This window comes from Sarcophilus harrisii, chromosome 3 (assembly GCF_902635505.1).
Source record: "Sarcophilus harrisii chromosome 3, mSarHar1.11, whole genome shotgun sequence".
In the NCBI taxonomy this organism is placed as follows: domain Eukaryota; kingdom Metazoa; phylum Chordata; class Mammalia; order Dasyuromorphia; family Dasyuridae; genus Sarcophilus; species Sarcophilus harrisii.
This window is the reverse complement of record NC_045428.1, coordinates 199,338,844-199,364,415: the sequence shown is the minus strand read 5'-3', so window position 1 is coordinate 199,364,415 and position 25,572 is coordinate 199,338,844. Positions and strand designations below refer to the sequence as shown.

The 25,572-nt window shown below is 32.4% G+C and overlaps 1 protein-coding gene across 5 annotated transcripts in view; it reads left to right on the top strand.

Annotated features, from left to right (window-relative positions):
• OFD1 (OFD1 centriole and centriolar satellite protein) overlaps positions 1-25,572 on the top strand; it is a 62,036-nt gene that overhangs the window by 29,657 nt on the left and 6,807 nt on the right. For all 5 annotated transcript variants that reach the window (XR_001120830.3, XM_031958986.1, XM_023500333.2 and 2 more), the window contains 12 exons: positions 9-119; positions 2,534-2,670; positions 2,941-3,114; positions 5,057-5,163; positions 7,771-7,890; positions 8,668-8,741; positions 9,281-9,372; positions 13,966-14,155; positions 14,917-15,047; positions 15,676-15,787; positions 19,126-19,713; positions 20,811-20,955. Coding sequence is in view for 4 of the 5 variants with exons in the window: in XM_031958986.1 (XP_031814846.1) it covers positions 9-119; positions 2,534-2,670; positions 2,941-3,114; positions 5,057-5,163; positions 7,771-7,890; positions 8,668-8,741; positions 9,281-9,372; positions 13,966-14,155; positions 14,917-15,047; positions 15,676-15,787; positions 19,126-19,713; positions 20,811-20,955 (1,981 nt within the window). In the remaining variant the exon portion in view is untranslated. The remainder of the gene's footprint in view (positions 1-8; positions 120-2,533; positions 2,671-2,940; positions 3,115-5,056; positions 5,164-7,770; positions 7,891-8,667; positions 8,742-9,280; positions 9,373-13,965; positions 14,156-14,916; positions 15,048-15,675; positions 15,788-19,125; positions 19,714-20,810; positions 20,956-25,572) is intronic.

Sequence of the window (25,572 nt, the reverse complement as noted above, 5' to 3'; positions counted from 1 at the left end):
TTTTGAAGGTTTTCTCATGCAGATTTTGATGGAATTGACAGAATATCATCTATCCAGGGAAAGTTGCAATATGGAGACTCAAACAAGTTCGGCATTATTGCCTTCTGGTGAATCTCTTGGTAACCATTGCTGTCCTTTAATTTTTACTGCAGACAAGGTGTTTTCTTTTTTCTTTTAACATATAAAAATGAGTCAGTATTCTATTTTATATCTTGTTAACTTTTTCACTGGGGTAACTTAGTTCTGAATTGTGAGAGAACTTCATTTCTGTGGAATCCTATTGCTAAAACCAGCCAAGGTAGTGTAGTACAATAGGAAAAGCACTGAATTTGGAATTGGAGGAGCTGGATTTGAATTCTGGCTCTTCTACTTTGTTCTTCTGTGACATGGGACAAGTCACTTAAAACTGCTGGACCTCACTTTATTCATCTTTAAACTGTGGGTATTGGATTTGTTCGAGTATGAATTTTTTCCAGTACTTCCACATCCTTATCAGATGGGATTATTAAAAAGCATTTATTTTATACCTCTAATAAGGGGCTTGCTGCATATAGGATAGTATTAATTTGGTACATAAAATTTAAGTGTAGAATTATAAAGCTAAAATGGACCTTAGAAATTATGCATTTTAACCATCTTATTTAAACCCTTGAAGTTTGACTCCTGAAAAATTAACTTATTGCCAAAGTTCATAAATCTAATTAATTTGGGATCTGGGACTCCTAAAAATCATATTTGTGGCGATTCACATAAACTTTTAAATAGCAATGTTACTATACAGTCCCCCTTTTAGCGTGTTCATTTTCTCACAGTTCTGTGTTGATAGTTATTCCACGTTTTGCAGTATTACACAATAGAGTTTGAAGAGACCTTAGGGTCAGCCAAATTAGCCTCTGCATGGAGCATTTGGTTATCCAGCCTGGTAATAAGGAACTCAGTTTATCCCTAAGAGATAAATTTTGTTGTGAGGAACCTTTTAATTAGTAAATTTTTCTTTATGTTGAATTGTAAGTTATCCCTCTTTATTCTACTTGTTAATTGGTCCAAGTTTTGTCCTTTGGGGCTAATTATAAGTCTAGTCTTGGTCTGTTTGAGAGTTTTGTATGCATTTAAAGACAGTGACTCATGTAGTCAGTCAGTCAACCAGCTAGGACTTATAAGTACCTGCTATGGACTAGGTTCTTTGCCAAGTGCTGGAGATACAAAGAAAAGCTAAAAATAGTCCCTACTCTCAAATAGCCTGCAATCTAATTGGGGGGACAATATGCAAATACAAAGAGACATTGGAAGTTGTCTCAGAGGAAAGACATTAATGTTAAGAAGGACTGGGAAAGGCCTATTGCTGAAGATTGAAGTTGAGCTGTGACTTGAAAGAAGTCAGAGAGGCCAGGAGTCAGGGATGAGGAGAGAGAACATCCCAGGAAGCGCCTAGTGAAAATACATAGAATTGAGAAGTGGAAGATCACATGTAAAGAATAGTAAGGAACACTACATTACTAGATGACAGAGTATGTGGAGAAAATAAGGTGTGAGAAGCTGAGAAAAGTAGTAAGGGGCTATACTATGTTTAAAAGCTAGGTTTTCTGTTGATCCTGTAGGTAAAACTGGGGTTTATTGAATTAAGATAGTTAGAAGTTCAGTTTGACAGCCACGGTGAAGATGGGATGGAGTGGGAAGAGACTTGACTCAGAGAACCTAAATAACCAGTAGAGTATTGCAATAATCCAGTTTTGAGGTGAAGAGCATGTACCTTAGAATGTTGGCAGTATCAGAGGAAAAAAAGGAGCATATACAATGCACAGAACAGACAGAGGATTACATATTTATAAGCCTGGATAACTGGGAAGAATATTGTACCCTTGAAAATAATAATTATTTCTAGAAGAAGAAAAAGATTTGGGGTAAAGATAGTAAGTTCAGTCTTGGATATGTTGAATTTAAGAATATCATGGGGTATCTGATTCAAGATGTCCACTAAGCAAATGGAGATGTGAAAATAGGGGTTTGGAGAGAGTTTAGGACTAAATAAAAAGATATGAGAATCATCTGTATAGAAAGATCATTAAATTACTGGGAGCTGATAACATCACTAAGAGAAATATAAAAGAAGAGGGCCTAAAACAGCACCTTGAGGTTCACCATTAGAGGCCACAATCTGAATGAAGAACCAGCAAAGGAACATATGGAGTGATCAGACAAAAAACTACAATCAATCTTACTTATTTGTATGTAGTTATATGCATATACTTAGTAGTTGTGTGATTTGGACAAATCACTTAATTTCTGTTTGCCTCAGTTTCCTTAATCATAAAATGGAGGTAGTAACAGCAACAGCCTTGAAGGATTAGATTATTGTATCAAATGGGATAAATTTTTTAAAAAAGATCTTAGCATAGCACCTGGCACATACTGTAAATTGTATACAATTTATGATTGTAAATGCTTATTCACTCTTTGTTTTGCCATTATTGATTGAACTGAACTCTAAGCTGCTACAGAGTTATCCAATTTGTATCCTAACATTTTTTCATAGCTGAAAAATTTCAACTCATTGATGAGCAATTTGCAGATATTTATCCTCAACGCCTTAAACTGGAATCATTAGAAACAAAGCTCAATGAATATAAGAAAGAAATAGAACAGCAACTTCAATCAGAAATGTCTCAAAAGGTCAGTTTTGTAAATCTTGCTACTAAAATGAAAAGAAGATCTTTATCTTGAAATGGCTCAATTCAAAGTAAAAATTTCAATGAACATTTAAAGTATTGAGCAAAAAATAATAATCTTTTCATTTGCTCATACTTCTTTTTTATCTTCTGTTGCTTTTTCTTTCCTCTAACTGCTAATTGAGAGGATATTGGTAGTATTGTGAATAAAACATCTAGAAATGAATGTTTCTGAAAAAAATATAAAACAGCCAATTTAAATTTTGTGCTTTAGTTGAAGCATTTTAAAGATATTGAAATAGCAAGAATGAGGATGGAAGAAAAAAGAAGACTCCAGAAAGAAATGACTGAACTACGGCAAGAGTTTGAAAAAACACACCAGGCAAAATCCGAGGCTCTAATTTTTCGAGAAAAGAATGCTATTGAAAGACTTCAGAAGCATCAGGAGGTAGTACTCTAATTTTTAAACAGGTAGATAATGGATAGAAATATTTAAATATTCTGGATGAACTGTGATTCATTAAAGACCTTTACCTTTAAAAGTCCTTAATTACAATTCTACTTGATTTCAATTAAAAAGGCTTTACTAATCTTCTGTATTAGTGAAATAAAGAAATACTTTTTCATGTATGTATACATATTCAAAAAAGATTTTGAAATTACTGACCATCAAGTTCAGTGATTATATGAACATGAAATTGTTCATATTTATTTATGTCATTGGTGATATGTTCGGTTTTGGCCCGAAATAGGTTCTAGAAGCATAATGAAAATCCATTCTCATCCATATTTTTCCCTGCGTGGCTTTTTGCCTTTGCTCTCATCTGTAATTATATTAATAGAAGTAGCCTAGAAGTTTATTGATGAACTTTGTCATTGGAAATTCCTCAGATTTCCTTTATATCAGGGGTGGGGAATCTTTTTTTTCAGTGAAGAGGCAGTTGGATATATATAACATCATTCAAAGGGCCATATAAAACTATCACCTTATAGAATTCAAGTCATATCTACCTTTAAATTCATCGTTGTCAGCAATTGCCTTAACAAGTGATTTTGTGGGCCTTATATGGCCAGCTGGCTGGACATTTAATAGCCCTGCTTTATAGAATTGATTTGTTTAATGAACTTGCACTACTTCTTGCTTTATTATTAATGTTGCTATGCTATATTATTAATAATATTTCTTGGAATTAGATGTTTTCCATATTAACATAAGCTTAGCTCTTACACATATACAAATAGAATAAGTACAATGATTGAAGTTACTGTATTTTAGACTAAAACCTTTTCCTAAAGAGTATTTTATGATCAGTAGGTCAATAAACCAATTGATTAGTCAAAAAATACACCTGTTTCTTTCTTAATTTCACATTGTTTTTGAAGAATGTCAATTTTTGGACAAAGCAGGATATCCTAAGGGATATCTTACTTCATTGTTAAGCTTTAACAATTCATTCGTGTATTTCAGCAGTGGTCTTTGAACAGTCTTTTGACCTTCATGCTAAAAAGGAATTTAAACTGGATTACATCTCATAGTGGGATTAACTATGCTAATTTGATGTATAATCAGAATTACCTATGAATTGAAAGTCTTTTTAATGACCATGAAAGCATTTAAAATAAAAAATGAACTTAATATGTTTTCTCAAACAAATGAAGTAGAATAGCCCTGTAATATAAAAATAATCTTAAAACAATTGAGTATTTTATTTGGCTTGATTCCCAGATACTACTTTTGTTTTTTCTTTGCTTTTTTGTTTATAGTAATTTTAGTTTTGTCTATTCTTGAGGCCATCTTATATTTAATCAGTATTACATATTTTTAATCTGTTTAATATTGAACAGGAATGGTAGTTTTATTTACAGTATAAATCTGTTGTATGAATAAAATATATCTTCTTTTGCATAGAATAGTTTCTGAAGAAATGTTAACTTAAAGAGCTAAATAAATAATCACATAAAGGATGACATATATAAAGTAATTATGACATATGACATATATAAAGTAAATATATATGGGATTTATACAAATAATTTTTTTGCTTAGCATGGAGTGATGCAAAAAGTATTGAACTTGGACATCAAACTGTAGTTCAGTACTTCTTTAGCTCTATCATTTATGAGTATAGTGGATATCCCTTTACTTCATTTGTAAAATGAGCATTATGATACTGTATTCTTATCTCACAAGAGTATTGTGACAGAAGCATATTGGAATGTGTTTTATAAATGTGACAGTTATCCAAAGTGAGATTGTGATTATAAGCAATATACTTTGATAGTATCATATGATCAATTTTTTGGAACTTAACAGTGTTTCTTTGTTTTGGGGCTTTTTCTTTTTTTGGTCAGTTAATTGATTTCATTTAAATTAACACTTTATTTTATAGATTGAAGCAAAAGAAATTTATGTCCAAAGGCAGGGTTTGCTGAAAGACATTGAAATGGTAAGAAGTAGAGAAGTTGAACTGAAGCAAAGAATTGAAGCTTTTGAATTGTAAGTAATAATTGCAATTTGGATTTTAGAATAAAACATCTGTGAGATTTTAAAATATTTTAAGTTTTTTTTATTATCATTGATTATACATCTTTCGGATTATCTTCTTTCCCTACTGTTTGGTATATCAGATTGCTTGCTATCTTGGGAAGGGAGAGGTAAAGGAGGGTCAGAGAAAAAATTTGAAATATAGAATCTTACAAAAATGAATGTAGAAAACTATCTTTACATGTATTTGGAAAAATAAAATACTACTGAGGAAAAAAGTGTCACATAATTTCTAAGGAGGCTGGTAGAGCAGGAATAGAATATAAGCCTTGAATTTGAAAAGCAGAATAATGCCTTGACATCCATAAACTACCTATAATTTATACATTTCTATTTATAAAGTAAATTGCTGTGTAGAATATGTCATGGTAATCAGTGTTTAATTAGTGTAATTGATTAACATATAACTTAAAATTGCATACTTCAAATTTCTCCATATTCTGTTTTTATTTATTTATTTGTTTATTTTTTAAATTTAATAACTTTTTATTGACAGAACCCATGCGAGGGTAATTTTTTACAACATTATCCCTTGCACTCACTTCTGTTCCGATTTTTCCCTTCCCTCCCCTCACCCCCCCCCCAGATGGCAAGCAGTCCTATACATGTTAAAAAGGTTACAGTAAATCCTAGATACAGCATATGTGTGCAGAAACGAACAGTTCTCTTGTTGCTCAGGAAGAATTGGATTCAGAAGGTATAAATAACCCAGGAAGAAAAACAAAAATGCAAGCAGTTTATATTCATTTCCTAGTGTTCTTTCTTTGGGTGTAGCTGCTTCTGTCCATTCTTGATCAATTGAAACTGAATTAGATCTCTGTCGAAGAAATCCACTTCCATCAGAATACATCCTCATACAGTATCGTTGTTGAGGTATATAATGATCTCCTGGTTCTGCTCATTTCACTTAGCATCAGTTCATGTAAGTCTCTCCACTCCTTACAGAACTGCTGGTCATTTCTTACAGAACAATAATATTCCATAACATTCATATACCACAATTTACCAACCATTCTCCAATTGATGGGCATCCACTCAGTTTCCAGTTTCTGGCCACTACAAAGAGGGCTGCCACAAACATTCTTGCACAAACAGGTCCCTTTCCCTTCTTTAAGATCTCTTTGGGATATAAGCCCAGTAGAAACACTGCTGGATCAAAGGGTATGCACAGTTTGATAATTTTTTGAGCATAGTTCCAAATTGCTCTCCAGAATGACTGGATGTGTTCACAATTCTACCAACAATGTATCAGTGTCCCTGTTTTTCCACATCCCCTTCAACATTCCACATTATCTTTTCCTGTCATTCTAGCCAATCTGACAGGTGTGTAGTGGTATCTCAGAGTTGTCTTAATTTGCATTTCTCTGATTAATAATGATTTGGAGCATATTTTCATATGACTAGAAATAGTTTCAATTTCTTCATCTGAGAATTGTCTGCTCATATCCTTTGACCATTTATCAATTGGAGAATGGTTTGATTTCTTATAAATTAGAGTCAATTCTCTATATATTTTGGAAATGAGACCTTTATCAGAACCTTTGACTGTAAAAATGTTTTCCCAGTTTATTGTTTCCATTCTAATCTTGTCTGCATTAGTTTTGTTTGTACAAAAACTTTTCAATTTGATATAATCAAAATTTTCTATTTTGTAGTCAATAGTGATATCTAGTTCTTCTTTGATCATAAATTCCTTCCTCTATCACAGGTCTGAGAGGTAAACTATTTTATGCTCTTCCAATTTATTTATAATCTCATTCTTTATGCCTAGATCATGAACCCATTTTGACCTTATCTTGTTGTATGGTGTTAAGTGTGGGTCAATGTCTAGTTTCTGCCATACTAATTTTCAATTTTCCCAGCAATTTTTGTCAAATAATGCATTCTTATCCCAAAAACTGGGGTCTTTGGGTTTGTCAAACTCTAGATTATTTAAGTTATTGGCTGTTTTGTCCTTTGAAGCTAATCTATTCCATTGATCATCTAGTCTATTTCTTAGCCAATACCAGATGGTTTTAGTAACCGCGGCTTCATAATATAATTTTAGATCTGGTACAGCTGGGCCACCTTCATTTGATTTTTTTTTCATTAATTCCCTTGAAATTCTTGACCTTTTGTTTTTCCATATTCTGTTTTTATACTAATAATTCAAAAATAATCAAAAAATCTCACTTTTGTTGTCCAACCCCTATTTCCTTCATAAAAAAATGGAAGGAAAAAAAAAGTAAGGACTTTAATTGTGTATAATTATATACTCCTCGAAAATTGTTATTTAATTCTATGGAATTAATTATGTATGTATTAAATATATGTATTTTTAACTTTTGTGATTTTTAAGATTTCTGTTTGGATTAAAAAAACCTTAAAAGTTGCTTCACAGATTAGCCAGCAGATGATGATATAGAATCCTTCCTTTTTTTTTCTTTTAATATAAGAGAGGTATTTGTGTCTGTTGCATGGGAATATTTAATTAATTTTCTTCAGTATTTGTCATCACCTAAAATGAGAAGAAAATAATACTTTTTTTCCTACTTTCTTATTGTGTTTTGGTAACATCAGAACCCAGAAGCTACAAGAAGAAAAATATAAAAACTTGGAAGAATCTCTGCGAAGAAGGGAGCTGAATGTAAAGAGTATGGAGGATGCATATGAACAAAGGCTTAGGAGTGAACTTCTAAAGTAATTGTGACAGATTGGGGATCTACTGAACCTAGATAGTACTTGTGTTTTTGTGTAGATTTAAATTTATTTTTATTTTCCTAATGAGTACTGGTTAAGGTAGTTTTCATTCTTTGTATGTCAAATGACATTTTTCAATTATTCATAAAAATTCCCTTTGATTCTAAAAGAATTAATTTCACTGACATGAGAGAGAAAAATCTTGTGTGTCTTTATTGGATAATTATACATTTTTTCCCCCTACCTATAGCAAGCTTATCAGATTACCATTATCTCTTCTGACAGGTGAAAGCTAAATCACTACAGCAGTACAAAGTTTTCCATATCTCACACACCCATTATTTTTCTTGCAATTATTCTAAATCCTAATTTTTCCATGAAATTTTTTTTATTCTTCTAATTTTCGAATTTAGTCATACACAGTTAACCAAGTGATAAGATGTACAATTTTTAATGGTATTTTGGCATTTTCCAAGGTATATTTTAGGACTAGGATTAAAGATGCCATTTGCTCTGAATTTGGGTATAGAATCACTAAGCTTTTGACAGATGATAGAGGACATTCTTAAGAGAAAAATGCATTAAATATGCTTGTTTATTCTTCCTTTTTCTATGTTTCTTTGAACTGAATCAATGAGTGGTAGTAGAGAATAGTTTTCTGTTTGTTAGAATAATATATATATATATATATATATATATATATATAATATATAGATATATTCTTTATTTTTGTAATAAAATTGTGGTCAATTTAATTTGAGTTACTTTGATTTCTAGATATCAACTTGAATTAAAGGAAGAATATATTACCAGATCTAATAGATTAATTGAAGAAGAGCAAAAGAATAAAGGTGATTTCTTTAAAAAGTCTTTGTTTTTCAACTCTAAAATAAGTAATTGTTTAACTTTAATTATTCTTCCCTTTCCTTCTCATCCCCAGGAAGTAAAATCTTTTTCTGTGTTGGAAAATAGGTGATATATGCTTGTCGGTTTCACAACTTGTGATATGCGAAGAATAACCCTTATCCTTCATTTAGTTACTTGTTCCAAGCCTCTGTGTTTAGTAGAAACTTGTTGGCCCTTCCTTTCTTCCATCCATCTGTCCTTTCTTTTCTTCTTCCTCTTCGAAATTGGGGTTAAGGGACTTGCTCAGAGTCACACAGCTGGGAAGTATTAAGTATCTGAGGTCGCATTTGAACTCTCAGGTCCTCCTGACTTCAGGTATGGTGCTCTATCCACTGTGCCATCTAATTGCTTCTTTATCAAGACATTTCATAAACTCATATGTATTTGACATTCAGTCACCTAAGTTTCAAATCTATAGCAAGAATGAATTTCAGATCAATAATTCTTTATTATTAGACATTATTTGCTTTTACTTTTCTTTTAGAGAAAGCTCTGCGTTTACAAGAAGACACCAATGCTATTAATTCAAGAAGGGAAGAACTCAGGGAAGCTGTAAATCATGCCAAAGATCTTGAGGTATTTTGTTGATCTGACAAGTTTTTGAAGTTGATATTGAAAGATATTGAGGTTTGGTAATAGTTTGGTTTTATGATTAATTAAAATTTTTCTAGTATCACTGACAGGGCATTCATTACATTTGAAAACCTTTGTATTTGTGACCAGGAACAGGCATAGATTAAATCAAGGGTGTTAAAATTTTTTAAAAATCAGAATAGAACATGGCCTCAATTGTTTGATTAGCATGGGATTTTTGAAGAGGAATTTCTGGTTCCATGTTCTGAAATGACTTATCTTGAAGGAACAGGGGAGGTGGTAGTGAGTGTACTCCTCTTCTATGAGATCAAACTTGGCCTCAGACCCTTGCTAGCTGCTTGACCCTGGGCAAGTCACTTAATCTTGTTTGCCTCAGTTTTCTTATCTATAAAATGAGATGGAGAAAGAAAATGGCAGATGACTTGGCCAAGAAAACCCAAATCACAAAGAATCAGACATGACTGAACAACAAATGAGCTTGCATTTTAACGGAGGAGAACAGATGCTTATTACATAAAAGAATACATATACGTGCATGATAAAAGTTTATATAAAAAGTAAACTATGGTATTTGGGAGGGAGGACATTAGTGAGTTGGGGAAATCAGGAAGACTTCATGCAGAAGATAGTGTTTGAGCTTAAATGAACAGAAAAATTCTCTTGAGACCAAAGTAAGGAGGGAAGGCACTCTAGTTATAGTGCAAATACATGTCTAAATCATGAACTCATTTTGATCTTCTCTTGGTATAAGATGATAGGTGTGAGTCAATGCCTACTTTCTGCCATACTTATTTCCAATTTTCCCAATACTTTTTAAAAAATTATTGTGAATAATGTGAATTATTATCCCAGAAGCTGAGGTCTTTGGGTTTATCAAACATTAGAATACTATGGTCCTTGACTATTGTGTCTTGTGAACCTAACCTATTCCACTGATCAACTACTCTATTTCTTAGCCAGTAACAAATGGTTTTGATGATCTCTGCTTTATAGTATTGTTTTAGATCTGGTACATCTAGACCATCTTTTTTCATTAATTTCCTTAAAATTGTTGACCTTTTGTTCTTCCAGATGAACTTTGGTATTATTTTTTCTAGTTCTGTAAAGTAATTTCTTGTTAGTTTGATTGGTATGGCACTGAATAAGGAGATTAATTTATGTAGTATTGTCATTTTTATTATATTATAAAAAATGAAATATTATATTATATACTTGATGCATTATATTATTTATTATATTAATTATTATATTGCATTTATTATATAATATATATTTATTATAGTAATTGCCCATGAGCACTTGATAGTCTTTCAGTTGTTTAGATCTAACTTTATTTGTGTGCAAAGTGTTTTGTAATTGTTCATATGGTTCCTGGCTTTGTCTTGGCAGGTAGACTCCCAAATATTTTATATTTTACATTATCTTCAGTTATTTTAAATGGAATTTTCCTTAGTATCTCTGACTGCTGGACTTTGTTGATAACATAGAGATATGCTGATGATTTATGTGGATTTATTTTGTGGCTAAGTGTATCATCATATCATCTGAAATGAGTAATAATTTTGTTTCCTCATTACCTACTCTTAATTCCTTTAATTTCTTTTTCTTCTCTTATTGCTAAAGCTAACATTTCTAATATAATATTGAATAGTATTGGTGAAAGTGCGCAACTTTGTTTCACCGCTGATCTTCTAAGAAATGCTTCTAGTTTATTCCCATTACATGTTATGCTTTCCTGATGGTTTTAGATAGATGCCTACTGATCATTTTAAAGAAAACTCCATTGATTCCTATGCTCTATAATGTTTTTAAAAGAAAGGGTGTTGGATTTTGTCAAATGCTTTTTCTGCATCTATTCATATAATCATATGATATCTGTTAGTTTGGTTATTGATTATCATTTGTGCTAATAGTTTTCCTAATATTGAACCTGCCCTGCATTCTTAGTAGAATCCTATTTGGTCATAAATTTATCATTCTGGTGATAAGTTTCTGTAATCTCTTTGCTAATATTTTATTTAAGATTTTTGCTTCAATATTCATTGGGGAAATTGGGCTTTAATTTTCTTTCTCTGTTTTGACCCTACTTGTTTAGGTATCAGTACCATATTTGTTGTCATAAAAGGAATTTGGTAGGACTCCTCCTTTCCCTATTTTCCCAAAAAGTTTGCATGGTATTGGAATTAATTGTTCTTTAAATGTTTGCTAGAATTCACTTATAAATCCATCTGGCTCTGGGAGTTCATTAATAACTTGTTCAATTTCTTTTTCTAAAATGGCACTATTTAATTTATTGCTTTCTCTGTTAATCTGGGCAATTTGTATTTTTGTAAGTATTCATCCATTTCATATTCAGATTTATTGACATAATAGTTGGGTAAAATGGTTTCTAGTTATTGCTTTAATTTCCTCTTCATTGGGAGTAAATTTACCCTTTTCATTTTTTGGTACTGGCAATTTGATTTTCTTCTTTCCTTTTTTTAATTAAATTAATTAACTAAAGGTTTATTTGTGTTTTTTCCCCCATAACACCAGCTCTTAGTTTTGTTTATTAGTTCAAAAGTTTTCTTTCAGTTTTATTAATCTCCCCTTTTATTTTTCAGAATTTCAGATTTTGTATTTAATTGGGGGTTTTAAATTTGTTCTCTTTTTAGTTTTTTTTTTTTTTTTTTTAGTTGCATGCCCAATTCATTGATCTTTTTCTTTATTTTATTCAGGTAGACATCTAGAGATATAAAATTTCCCCTAAGAACTGCTTTTTGGTCTGTTTTTTCCCATGGCCTTTATTACAATGTAATTTTTATTGCATCATCTGAGAAAGATGCATTTAGTATTTTTGCCTTTCTGCATTTGATTTTGAGGGTTTTATGCCCTAGTACATGATCAGTTTTTGTGTAGGTTCCATGTACTGACAAGAAGAAGCATATTCCTTTCTGTCCACATTCAGTTTTCTCCAAAGATCTATCATTCCTAATTTTTCTAAAATTCTATTTACCTCCCAGGTTCTGTTAGAGTGAAGTTGAGATCCCCTACTAGTATAGTTTTGTTGTCTATTTCTTCTTGCAGCTCTCATACTTTTCCTCTAGGAATTTGGATGTTTGACTACTTCTTGCATATATATTTGATATTGATATTACTTTACTATCTATGGCAACCTTTAGCAATATGTAATTTCCTTCCTTATCTCTTTTAATTAGATCTATTTTTGCTTTTGTTTGATCTGAGATCGGATCGTTACCCCTGCTGTTTTTAATTAGGCTGAATAATAGTTCTGCTCTATTTACTCTGTATGTTTCTCTCTGCTTCCAAATCTCTCTTCTTTGTTTCATGTAAATAAATATTGTAGCATTCTGGCTTTTAATCTAGTCTGCTATCTTGAGCTTCTATAGGGCGACGAGTTGTACACTTTTGCATTGCTCTGCTGCTAATGCCTGCCTTTTCATAGGGGTATAGTCAAGTCCTGCTTGTTATCTTGGAGTTAAGGGGTTCACTATTTTCTGTAGGAGGTCTCACAGTTAGTCTGCTTATTCACTGGCTTCGGAATCAGGACATAGTAGCCAGTGCTACTGTATTTTGGTACACTGGATTCCACTGGTGGAGTCTCTCCATCCTGGGCCATCCTGGGCGTCCCTGCGTTGGGCTGTGTTCCCCTTCCCCCCACTCACCTGATTGAGACAGACCTTTTTTGAAGTCCTTCTAAGATAGCATCTGCTAGAAATTTTTTACACTCCAAATATTTGTGAGTTCTGTCACTCCAAAATCCATTCAGAAGCTTGATCTGGTGTTGATTTTGAGGGAACCCAGGTATTCCTGAGCTATAGCTCAGATAAAGCCCTGTCTGCTCTCTATCCTTTTGGCTCCACCCCATTTTGACTCTTTTATGAGAGAGAATTTATATCATTCAACTTATCCCTTTTCCTTTCTCACATTCCCTTCTCATCCCTTAATTTCATCTTTTTTTTTTTTTAGATATTATTCTTTCATATTCAAGTTCACACCTGTTGCCCTCTGTACATAGTCATTCAAACTGCCATAATAATGAGAATTGAGTTATGAGTATCATCCTTCCATATAGAAATATAAACAGATAAACCTTAGTAAGTCCCTTAAGATATCACTTTTCTGATAACTTCCTTATGTTTTTCCTCAGTTCTGTATTTGAAAATCATATTTTCCATTCAGCTCTGATCTTTTCTTGATGAAAATATGGACATTATTCCCCTAATTTTGGTTCTGTATTTACTAAGTAATTTTAAATTTACTAAATAATATGATACATAATTAAGTTTCCTTACTGGGAAGGGAATTTATCTAAACTAAATATCCAATCTGGCCTTTGTGCTTTTAGGGTAGTACAGAGTATTTTATGGTATGATTTGGGTTATTTTTCTGGACTTGATCACTCCTGGGTAAGCTGTCTATAAATATTTTATGGAATCCCAAGTCCTTGGATTCATGTTGACACACCCAACCTTTGTGCATGCTTTACTTATCCTGTTCTCTTTTATTGCCAATGTTATTAAACATTACATTACTCAGTACCTATTGTTCAAATATAGCTTCTTTTCTTTACAGCTTGAATTGGATTCTCTCAAAGGACAGATTTTATTAGTAACAAAACAGAACCAGTTGCTGAATGAAAAACTTAAAGATACTACAGATTATCTGCTTTTAAAAGAAGAGAGACTGGAGCTTCAAGCACAAAATAAATTACTTAAACAACAACTAGAAGAGATTAGAAATGAAAACATGCAACTTCAACGAAGTATGAAATATCTTAATTTCAGTTCCATATATTCTCAGAATTCGTATTAAATTTCAACCAGGTGGTTTATAACTGTAATTGAAGTGAAATTGTGGAAAGACATGAGTAAGAGTTGCATAGGATAGACAGAAATTCAACATTATTGAAAACTTTCAAGTCACTTAAATCAGATCCTTTTGAGAATTTGAGCATATGATTTTTACAATTAAGAAGCTTTACTGCACTTGTAAAATTAATGTGAATTTCATGGAAATTTCTGTTAAATTATTTAAATATGTGGTTTTGATGTTTCCATTTGCCTTTTGCAAAATAGTGTCTTGCAGTCAGTTGTTTCACATAAAATATTTAAAATCATAAGAATTAATTTTTTTAAAATTATAGCTTTTTATTTACAAAATATATGCATGGGTAATTTTTCAGCATTTACCCTTGCAAAACCTTCTGTTCCAACTTAAGAATTAACTTTTTATTGGATTTTGATTAGCCTAGAGAAAGAACATTCTTCTACATTAATGCAAACTATATTCTGATTCCTTTCTACCTGATATTATCCTCATATCAGTAAAAATGAAGCAGTCATGTGGGAATTCATATGTATATCTCATTAGACAGAATTAGTTTTATTAATAATGAGCAATCCTATGAAACATGGCAACTTATTGGATTACATCTTTGTGCAAAATAAATTATGTTAGTTAAGAGTTAGTGTGGATTTTTTAAAAAATGAATTAAAATTTGACTATAATTCTTTATTGCTGTAGGATCTTCTCAGCCATCGGCTGAACTTATAGCCTTACAGAAAGAATCAAAGGTGGCAGAAAATGCAAGAAAGCTTGAACAGAAGGAATTTAAGGCTGAAAAACAAGTCCTGGAAAAAAGGCTCCAAAATGAGGTAACTTGCTCTCATTTCTTTTGCTAAAATGTGATGACATTTTTAATATGTGTTGTAAGCAAGCTCAGATCAATCTGTTATAAAATATATCCTTGTGTACTTAAAAAACAAATTATGTAGGAGATTTTATTCCTAGTTATTTTTAAAGCATTTACATTGCTTTTATATATATATTTTTTAATTTGAGTTCTGAATTCTCTTCCTTTCTCCCACACTTCTCTTACTCACTGGGAAGATAAGCCAGGTTTTTCACAGTTGATCATCATTACAGCATTGCTGTTACCACACACAATAATCTCCCAGGTGTTCTCATTTCACTTTGCAGCAGTTATGATATAGGTCTTGCTATGTTTTCCTCATTTCTTATAACAGTAGTATTTCATCACAATCATATTCTGTAACTAGTGCAGCCATTCCCCAATGGATGAGCATTCCCTCAATTTTCAATTGTTTGCTATCACAAAAAGAATTCCTATATTTTTGTGCATATAGGTTCTTTTTTAATAAAGTAGGTATTATTATTATAAATGAGAGATTTCTCCAAGTGAAATGAACTTATCTCCACATTATAAAAGCAAAAATTGACATGCATGAATAGAAATTTTTCTGTTATATATCTTTATTGCAGATTGAACGTTGTTCTCTCCTGAAGAATCAGATATTAGATTATGAAACTTCTACAAGAAGGTTAAATATGCAGATTGAAGACTTGAAATTGCAGCTTAAGCAAACTCAAACAGGTTGGAAGAATCTTTCATAGATAAATACATAAAGGTTCTTTGAAGAAAATTTTATGTCTATTGAAATATACAATTAAGTATTTTTTATGGGATTGGTTAGAGGGGGACAACTAAAGCATATGCCTCCTTGCAAATAAAATTGCCCATTTTGAGATACCAAATAGTTTTTTAGGTAAAGGGAATTAACCTTGAGTGAATGTATTTTACAAAGGTAAAATAATGTTTTACTGATCTTTAGTCCAGTGCTGGATTGAGTCTTATTATATATTAAGGGAATTGGAATTTGATCATTTGGAGCTTTATTTGAAATTTTACTATTGTCATGAAACTTATTTTTTAAAGTCCATTCCATTTGTACACAAATAGTCTATAAGGGTTGTTATAAGGTATATATAATACCTTAGAATTAGAGTTATAGGGTATACTTTTTAACTAAGGAAGGCACACTTCATTATTGTCATTTAGTTGTTTTAGAATTTTACCCCATAATAATGTTAGATTCCTGCATCTTTTGGAGTAGTAGGTTTTTCACCTTCAATTTAAGTTCATTCCACTATAGAATTGATGCTGTTCTATAGTGGCAGTGCAGTGAGTTGAGGTGGGAATCCTTTTCTAGTCAGTGCAGTTTCAATGTGAAAAAATTCACGAACCTGAAATATTAGTGGCAAAAAAGGAAGTTTATTGGCACTGAGAAGAGGGTTTCTCTTCACAGCGGGCAGGAATCCTGGCAGGCAGCTATGCCAAGGAGAGCAAACCATACTACTTAAGACTGCTGCAAAAATGTGGAGTTTAGGATTGTCCTTTATAGGAGTCTGAGGGAAAAAGTGGGAAAAGTTCTTTTATTATCAGGTGCTCCTAATTCAGAACACAACCATTTATTAAGTAACTATCCTATGCTAGGTGTTGAGGACACTAGAAAATCCCCAGACAGCTCTTGATCGCCTCAAGAATTTCTACTTATATTCTCCTGGGGGAAGTGTGCCTGATACCTGCTCCTTTGAATTCGATATAAGCTAAAAGGGCATACTCACCGGGTTGCAGAAACTTGCATGTGTAGGTCTAATAAAAATTAACAGTAAGGCCAGGACCAAACCTTTGTGCTTGTGGGACTGATTAAAGCTTACTTCATTTGAGGGAAAACACAAGAGAAAGAAATGAGGAAGGAGAATAGTGTAGGCAAGCATTTAAATGCATGGAGGTAAAAGATAGACTTTGAGATCTGTTATTATTTATTATTATAATATTATACCAGTGATATTGTACCAGAATTGGAATCAGAGATTTTCGGAATTGAATAGAAATTTTCCATTTGAATGCGGGTCCCTGTACTAATCTCCAACTCAATATATTTGGATAGAAATCTCAATCTCCAGCTAAGTAGGAGTGGTCCTGGACTCAACTAGCCCCACCCAAATAACAGAATGAAACTACTTTATCTTGATTCCCTGGGGTGGGTCTCTCAGGGGCTAACTTCTGACAGAGTTTCCTAAGCTTCCCCCCCGCCTCCCAAAGTCAGAGAGAGAGAGAGAGAGAGAGAGAGAAAGAGTGACAGAGACAGACACACAGAGAGAGACAGAGAGAGTGAGTGTTTGTTTCAGGGCTCCCCCTCGTCAAATCTTCTTCCCTTAAGTTGTATTTTTGTCCTTTATTTCAGTATCATTCCTCTACACCTCCCCTCCCTTTTTTCTCCATCCCAAGCAAGCCTTGAAAGGTAAATGATTCATATATTATGCTAGAAGTATGTAAATTATTGACAGGGAAAAAATTGGATTTTATTTTGTATTATTTACTTTGGATTAAATAATTGGATGCTCTTTTTTTTTTCTTTCCAGAATACAATCCTGGGCCATTTTAACAGTTTTTCATATAATTATTCTCTTTTCCTGGAAAAAAGTAGTTACTCTTTAAATTTTTTTTTTCCCTTTATCTTTTTGGTTAATATGCAAAAGGTCTGTGAATCCACCAGTGTAACTACATCCTCTATCTCTACAAATTACCATCTATCCATGAATTAATATTTAAATTCTAGGGAGTTTCCTAAAACCTAGAGGTTAAATAATTAGTTCTATGTCACATAGGATCCATTTCTAGTCATCCTGATCTGTCATGTCGGAGGGGCTGGTGAGTTTGCACAGGTCTATCTCATTTAAATCCAATTCACTTGCAAATTGTGGCATCACCTTCTTGATTCTCTTCAAAAATAAAGGACAAATAACACCCTGCCCAAAACTTCATATATAGTGCCTAGACTTTGACCTTGGTCACACATCCAGACATTTTTAGAATCCTCTTTAATGGTTATCATTCCCATAGTGAACCTGATTCATTATCAGCTAAAAGCTATTTTGAATAATACTGTCTTCTAAGCTAATGTATAGGGAAAGGGTAGTGAATCCAAATTGGCTCAGTGTAGTGAAATGTGCACTGAACTTAGAATCAGAGATCTGTCCCCAGCTATACTAGTTACTTGCCTTCGTTTCCTCTTCTCCAAAATAAGTATAATGTGTCTCCTGCTTCCTTAATTAACATAAATTGTCAGGATCAAATGAGGTCAGAGCAATAAAAGCACTTAGTACTCCATATTTATGTAGCACTTAATAATTTCATTTTAAAGATCCCCTGACATAAAGGTTTAAAAGAAAATGATGGAAGATAGAATTCATGCCAATAAGAGAAAAGGTTATGTTAGAGTGGTTCATTAAATGCTGCAGAGAGCAACATCAAAGCATTGAACACCCATTCTGATTCCAGGTGTAAGGCTTTTGACCTGAGATTAGGACTTATTGTTACTTTATTGTATTCACATGTTTGTGTTAAATTTAGAGGAAAAAAATCAAAACATTTATATGATATGCAGCTGCAGTAGTTATTATGGAATCTCTATAGAATGACCTACTTTTAATATCAGTTGAATCATATTTATTTCAGTTTGAGGTGCTATATGAAAGTTAGCAATAGAAATTGAAGACTTTTAAAACTAAAAGCATTCTCTCTTTTGCAGTAGTATGTTTGTGTGTGTGTTTGTGAATATTTTGTGGAAAAAACCATAATCTTAGAATATTAGAATTAAAAGTGTAATTCTGTCACTTTCTGTGACTTGACTTTCAGTGTCCTCATATATGAAATAAGAATTAGAGGATCAAATGAGATAAATGTAGAAACCATAAAGAACTGAAATGTGAATTTTCTGTTACATATTCATTTTTGTCTTTTAATTTTATTTCTTCATATTTAAAAAAAGTCCTAAAAAGTTTATTGTAATCTTATTTTTAGATGATTTTTCATTTCTCAAAATTAATTTGCTTTCTTTTTTTCCCCCCCAATATTTAAATATCTAGCTTTAGAAAATGAAGTATATCGAAACCCAAGGTCATCACTGATTAATCACTCAGTCATTGATTTCACAAGTGACAAGATTGTACCTCGTGATATTTATATGGATAATTTCTTGAAGAATCAGTTCTTTTCTGATGCTGTTGTTCAGTCAGAAGATCTTCTAAGGAGCAAATATTGCCAGCCTGCGAAAATTGAGAGTGCTTCTACAGATGCTGATCTTGAATTTGTAGCTAATACCAAAGCAAGGGTAAAAGAACTGGAGAAGGAGGCAGAGTACTTAGAAGAAGCGTACAGGAATTACCAGCAACGAGTTATTCAAGCTACAAGGAAAAGCCCTTCCCCAGCAAGGAGTTACTCTCCTTCACTTTTTCCAGCAGTTCAAAGTAGTAGCATTCATGAAAAAGTTATGTTTGCAGAGGATAAGTTTGTTTCTGAGCAGCTTCCACTCAGTAGTCTGAAAGATGAAAAAGGTGATGCAATGTCTGATTACCAAACTCCACAGCAAAGGAGAATCCCTTCTCCTAGAAGGCTTTCCTCTACTCCACGTTCAAAAACAAGGAGAAGCCTTAGTAACCAAATGTATTTAGCAGGTGAGCTGCTATTTTAATTAATATCTTGCTTCATAGAATTACTATATAAGAGAATAATAGTTTAGATAACCAAGTCATTATTCTGTTAGTTTTTTTTTTGTTGTTTTTGTCTTTCTTTGTGTTTTCAGTACTTAGTGCACTTCCTGGCAAGTGATGAATACTTAATAAATGCTTGTTGACTTGACTATTCAAAAGATAAAGAAAACCTATAAAAAAGTTCATAATTTTTATAGAGATGTATTTGTGGGGTCAGTTGCATTGCCCTTAAATAATTTGCATGAATATATAGAGCATAGCCATAGAATGTGTTTTATTAAAAATAGTAGTGTTATTAATAAAATTTAATTCAAGATATAAGTTTGAGTTAATTTTGTATGATAGATATAGTCAATTAATTCTAACAACAAAACATTAACTACTAGAGGGCATTCAGTTCCTTAGGAAATATCATACCTGCTGAATCATATTACATTGGAGACCTCATAGCATGGTGGTTTGCTGTGGTCATGACAATGTTATCTGGGGCATGCCTGAACATCCTATTTAATAAATGTATCTGGAAATATAAGGATTATTTGTGGAGATGATGTCAGTTAAATTAATTTTGGGGACTAAGTGGAAGAAAGAGAAACCTAAAGCTAAAAAATTAAAGAGCCAATGATATAATGAAATAATAATGTATGTCAATAGAAAATTGCATTGATTTTTTTTTTTTCTTTAACTCAGTAGAGAGGCCTTTGGTTTCCTTACCCCCAAATGAGGTTGTTGGACTTGTTGGCCTCTGAGATTTCTTTAACTTTGAATTTATGATAAGAGGAGCTGATTAAGATAATAGAAGATTCCAGCCATCTCTATCATTTTGTGTTTTATAGTTCTAATTAACCCTTAGCATTATACTATAAACCTTATAGGCTGTAGGGAGAAAGGTAATTTATAAATGCTTAAATACTATGTAATTGTGAGGGAGCTGGTAATTTTTATTATTTGGATAATAGAAACTAATTATGTTTGTTTTATAATATTTTGATAGCAATTCAGTAAATGTCTTCCCTAAGAAATTTGTAACATATTTTAAAATATAAGATTATACCTTTCAGGTAATGGGTCATTTGTTGGGTCTCCCTGTCATCTTGCTGACAAAATTCCATCACCAATTCCAAAGACAACTCAACTTTCATCTGCTGTATCTGCTCCAAATATCTCAATTGCTTGCTTACCAAGCAATCAAGAACAGAAATCAAGGTAAAGATCATACTTTATTTTGTTTGAAGTACATAATTTCACTTAATTTCTGAGTGTTAGAAAAAGGTTTACTAGTCATTATATTTAAGTTGTGTAGAAGTATATAATTTGCATTGTCCAAAATAAGTTCCTCAAACTAAATTTTCTGTTTCAAATGAACATTTCTTTTTATTTATTTATGTATTTATTTAATAGCCTCAAATGAACATTTCTTAACTGTTAGTGGGAATGGGAGGGTTTCAGAATTTAAATTACTGATTATATTTTGATTAAATTATCCACTTTATATATGGCAATGTGCTAAGTAATGGAGGATAAAAAGAATCAGTTCTTGGCTTGAAAGAGCTTACATTCTAGCTTGCTTACCAAGCAATCAAGAACAGAAATCAAGGTAAAGATCATACTTTATTTTGTTTGAAGTACATAATTTCACTTAATTTCTGAGTGTTAGAAAAAGGTTTACTAGTCATTATATTTAAGTTGTGTATAAGTATATAATTTGCATTGTCCAAAATAAGTTCCTCAAACTAAATTTTCTGTTTCAAATGAACATTTCTTTTTATTTATTTATTTATTTATTTAATAGCCTCAAATGAACATTTCTTAACTGTTAGTGGGAATGGGAAGGTTTCAGAATTTAAATTACTGATTATATTTTGATTAAATTATCCACTTTATATATGGCAATGTGCTAAGTAATGGAGGATAAAAAGAATCAGTTCTTGGCTTGAAAGAGCTTACATTCTATTGTGTAAACTATCATTTATACATAATTCCTATACAAAACAGAAATAAGGACTAGATCTAAGATTTTACTGATAATGGGAACTACCAAATGCAGATACTCCGATGAAAATTAGTCATATAAGCTTTGGTCTTTATATTAATGACATTAAGAAGGATGCTGCTTTTTTTTTTTTTTTTTTTTTTTTTTTAGCAAAGTAAATATTCATTTGATTAAACAGTTAAGTTCTAAGATATACAAAATACTGAGATAGGCATTGGAAGTAAAAAAAAAAAAATTGCATGGTTGCTACTTTCAAGAAGCTCAAATCATACAGAAGAATAAAACAGGTAATGCAATAACTAATAGAAGTCGAATAGTACAAGTCAAGCAGGAGGAAAAAACTCACTTTTAGCTGATACTGCCACCACTCTAGTATAGGTTTCATCCTCACACCTGGATAATTGCATTAACCTGTCAGAGGATCATTTTGTTTCAAGTCTCTCCTTGCTCCAAACCATCCTCCAATCACTAAAATGATTTTCTTAAAATGCAAATCTGGTCATTTTACCCCCTACTCATAAACTCTAAATTATCTCTTGTCTCTGGGGGCAAATACAAAATGCTCTTTGGCATTCAAAGTCCCTTCATAAGCTAGCCCCATTTTTTTATTCTTCTTATCCCTTCTCAGAAGTATTCTTCAATTCAGTGATGCTGGTGTCCTGGCTGTTCGTTTTCTCAGCTCTGGGCAAATCCTCTGCTGAACCCCATGCCTAGAAGGCTCATTCTCCTTTGCTCCAACTGCTGATATCCCTGTCTTCCTTTAAGTCGCAACTAAAATCTAATCCCCAAAGAAAACCTTCCTCAGCCCCACTTAATTCCAGTATTAACCCTCTGTTAATTATTTTCTGTTTATCTTGTATATAAGTTGTTTTCTGTAATACCCAGGATAGCTTCCTGGAGGATCTCTGGATGGGCCTTGCTTTTAGCCAGGAGAGTCACCATGAGGATAGTCAGGGATAGTCTGGAGTCTGAGCTCGAGCTCACTCTCACAGCTCACTCCAGTCCTCTCAGTCCTTAAATACCTTAGTATAATTACATTACTACAGCACACTGAGCATGTGCCAACTGTAGAACCATTACATCACCATATCACACTAAGTATTAAGTATATGTGAACTAGAGAACCATTATCTCATCAATCACACTGAGTAAACACCCTGCTGTAAGTATCTTTGCTTCAAGTATACTTTTCCCAGAGTTCTGGCCCTCTACATGTTTTGTATATTTTTGTTTCTGTATTGTCTTCTTCATTAGATGAACTTCTTGAGGTCAGGGACTTGACTTTTTTCATATCCCAATGTTTAGCACAGTCCTGGAATGTAATTGAATCAAATTGAATTGATATGGGGATAAATTGAAAAGTGGAATATTAGAGAAGAAGAGAAATTAGACTGAGTTTCTGAAAATGTAGCTTTTAAGTAGAAAATGTTCTGGTTGTATTAACAGCTGAAAGAATCAAGAAGGCTATCATAGGAGATTACACTTAAATTAAGTTAAAGGAGTTAAAGATTTACAAAGAAAGAGATGAGGGATAATATTCCAGACATAGGAGACAGCCTATGTAAGGAATGTTTAAGCTGGTGATTTAAAAAATCACATAAGCAAGCTGTAAGTAGGCCATTTGGCTGGAATGTAGTATTCATAAGATATAATAATGTGGAGTCATTGAGGGAAAAGATAGGTGGTAGAATGCCAAATACAGGAGTTCTCATTTTTTTCTGGAGATAATAATCACTGAAACTTGTTGAACATTGGCAATGACATTATCTGATCTTTCTGTGCCTTAGGTTTTTTTTAATCTGTTAAATGGGATAATATTTACATTACCCATCCTCTGAGGGTTTGTTGTAAAGAATACTTGATAAATCTTTAAATGTCATATGAAGATGAGTTCTTATTTGTGTTTTTTCATGCGACTTTCAAGAGGAGGTTTTTGGAGGCAATTAGATTGATTTGTTTTGCAAGTAGAGCATTTTTGTTGTCAGTAGAATTATAAGCATTAATATATTTTTAAAAGTAATTATTGCTTCAATGACTCTCTCATTTTTCCTCCTGTTTTGGCAATTCTATCGAAAGGCTTCTTCTCTCTCCCAGCTTCCGTGTAAAAAAAAAAACCAAACTTTTTTTGGGGGGGCCAACTAGATGGCACAGTGGATAGAGCACTGGCTTGAAGTCAGGAGGACTTGAGTTCAAATCTGGACTCAGACACTTAACACTTCCTAGCTATGTGACTCTAGGCAAGTCACTTAATCTCAACTATCTCGAGCTGGGTGGGGGGGGGGGGGGGGGGGGGAGGGAATGGAAAAAGGGAATTTGGTACCAAATATCTTTGATCAAGCAAAATACACACTTTGGTCATAATCCTTCATTCTCCACCTTGAGACTATATTAATTCTCTGCCAGGAGGTAGATAGGATGCTTTATGATTGGTCTTATGGTGCCCTACTTGGTTATGGTTGGAATGATGAAATTTGTTGTCTCTCAAAATTATTTTTCTTTACAGTATTATTATTGTTTAAATTGTTTTCTTCTGTATCAGCTCAGATTTCCCTATAACTATCCCTTTAATTTATTATAGCACAATGTTTTATTATATTCATATACAATAATTTATTCAACTATTCCCTAATTAATATTTATCTCTGTTATTCCCAGTTCTTATCTAGAACAAATAGAATTGTTAAAAATATTTTTTGTGTATATGGTATTTTCTGTATTTGATCTCTGAAACACAGGGGATAGTACTGGTATTGCTGTGTAATGTGTTGTACATTTTAGTGATTTTTCTTTTAGTATAGTTGGAAATTGTCTCCAAAGATTAGACCATTTTACAGCTCTACCAATAAAGCATTAGTATGCATTATCTCCAAGATATGCCCATATGTGTGTATAGTAGGTCCCATGACCTACATATTCAATCAGCTCCTAAATTGTGGCCATGTCAATCTATACATATAGTTTATACATGAGGAAATAAGAATGATACTGAGGTTAAGAAGCTGGGAGACTGCAAGAATCCTGCTGTCTTCAGAAGAAATAGGGAAGTTTTGCCATTGGAATGTTTTGAGGGGTGTAATGAAGCAGCATTATAAGGACCATATCTTCCCTCCTGAAGCTCTGTAATCTGATTAAAAAGTATAACCTAGAATTACTAGGTAGACTTAGTTTAGCATCCTTAGGTTGCCATATATTTTTTCAGGCTCTAGGACCAGTAAGTAGGTAAATCTCAAACTTCCTTAGTATTGTTTCCTGTTAATTGAAATACTGCAAAATACTGTTAAAGTTCTGTTTAGTACTTTACTAAAGTAGTAAAGTTAAGTACTTTAGGGAAAAGTACTGTTAAAACAACCATCATATATTAGATTTTTCATCAGACTAATAAAAACCAAGAGTTATAGATAAGTACTTGAAGGCCTGGCTAAAACAAGCTGAACTTAATAAAAATAATTTGGAGTTTTAAGGGGACTTCTTTGCTTACTTCCTTGCTTGCTCTTGGTATTTGAGGCTGTCAGATAAGTGAGGTTGTGGTAGTTCATGTTTTTATTTCATGCTACTATAAATGACAGCAAGACAATCTAAAAAATTGAAAACAAGTGTGATGGTAATGGTGGTAGAGTGTGAGGGATGTGAACAAACTACATCATGTAACAAATGAGTGAAAGATGTAATAAAAAATATAATCCCATAATTATAAATGTAATATGACTACAAATATTTGGTATCACTTTCCTCATCTTTTAAAATAAGTTGGATTATTAGGTATGTAGGGTCCCTTCTATCTTTGTAATTTTTATTTTTCTCAAGTATTTTTGAAATTAAGTTTAATTCCT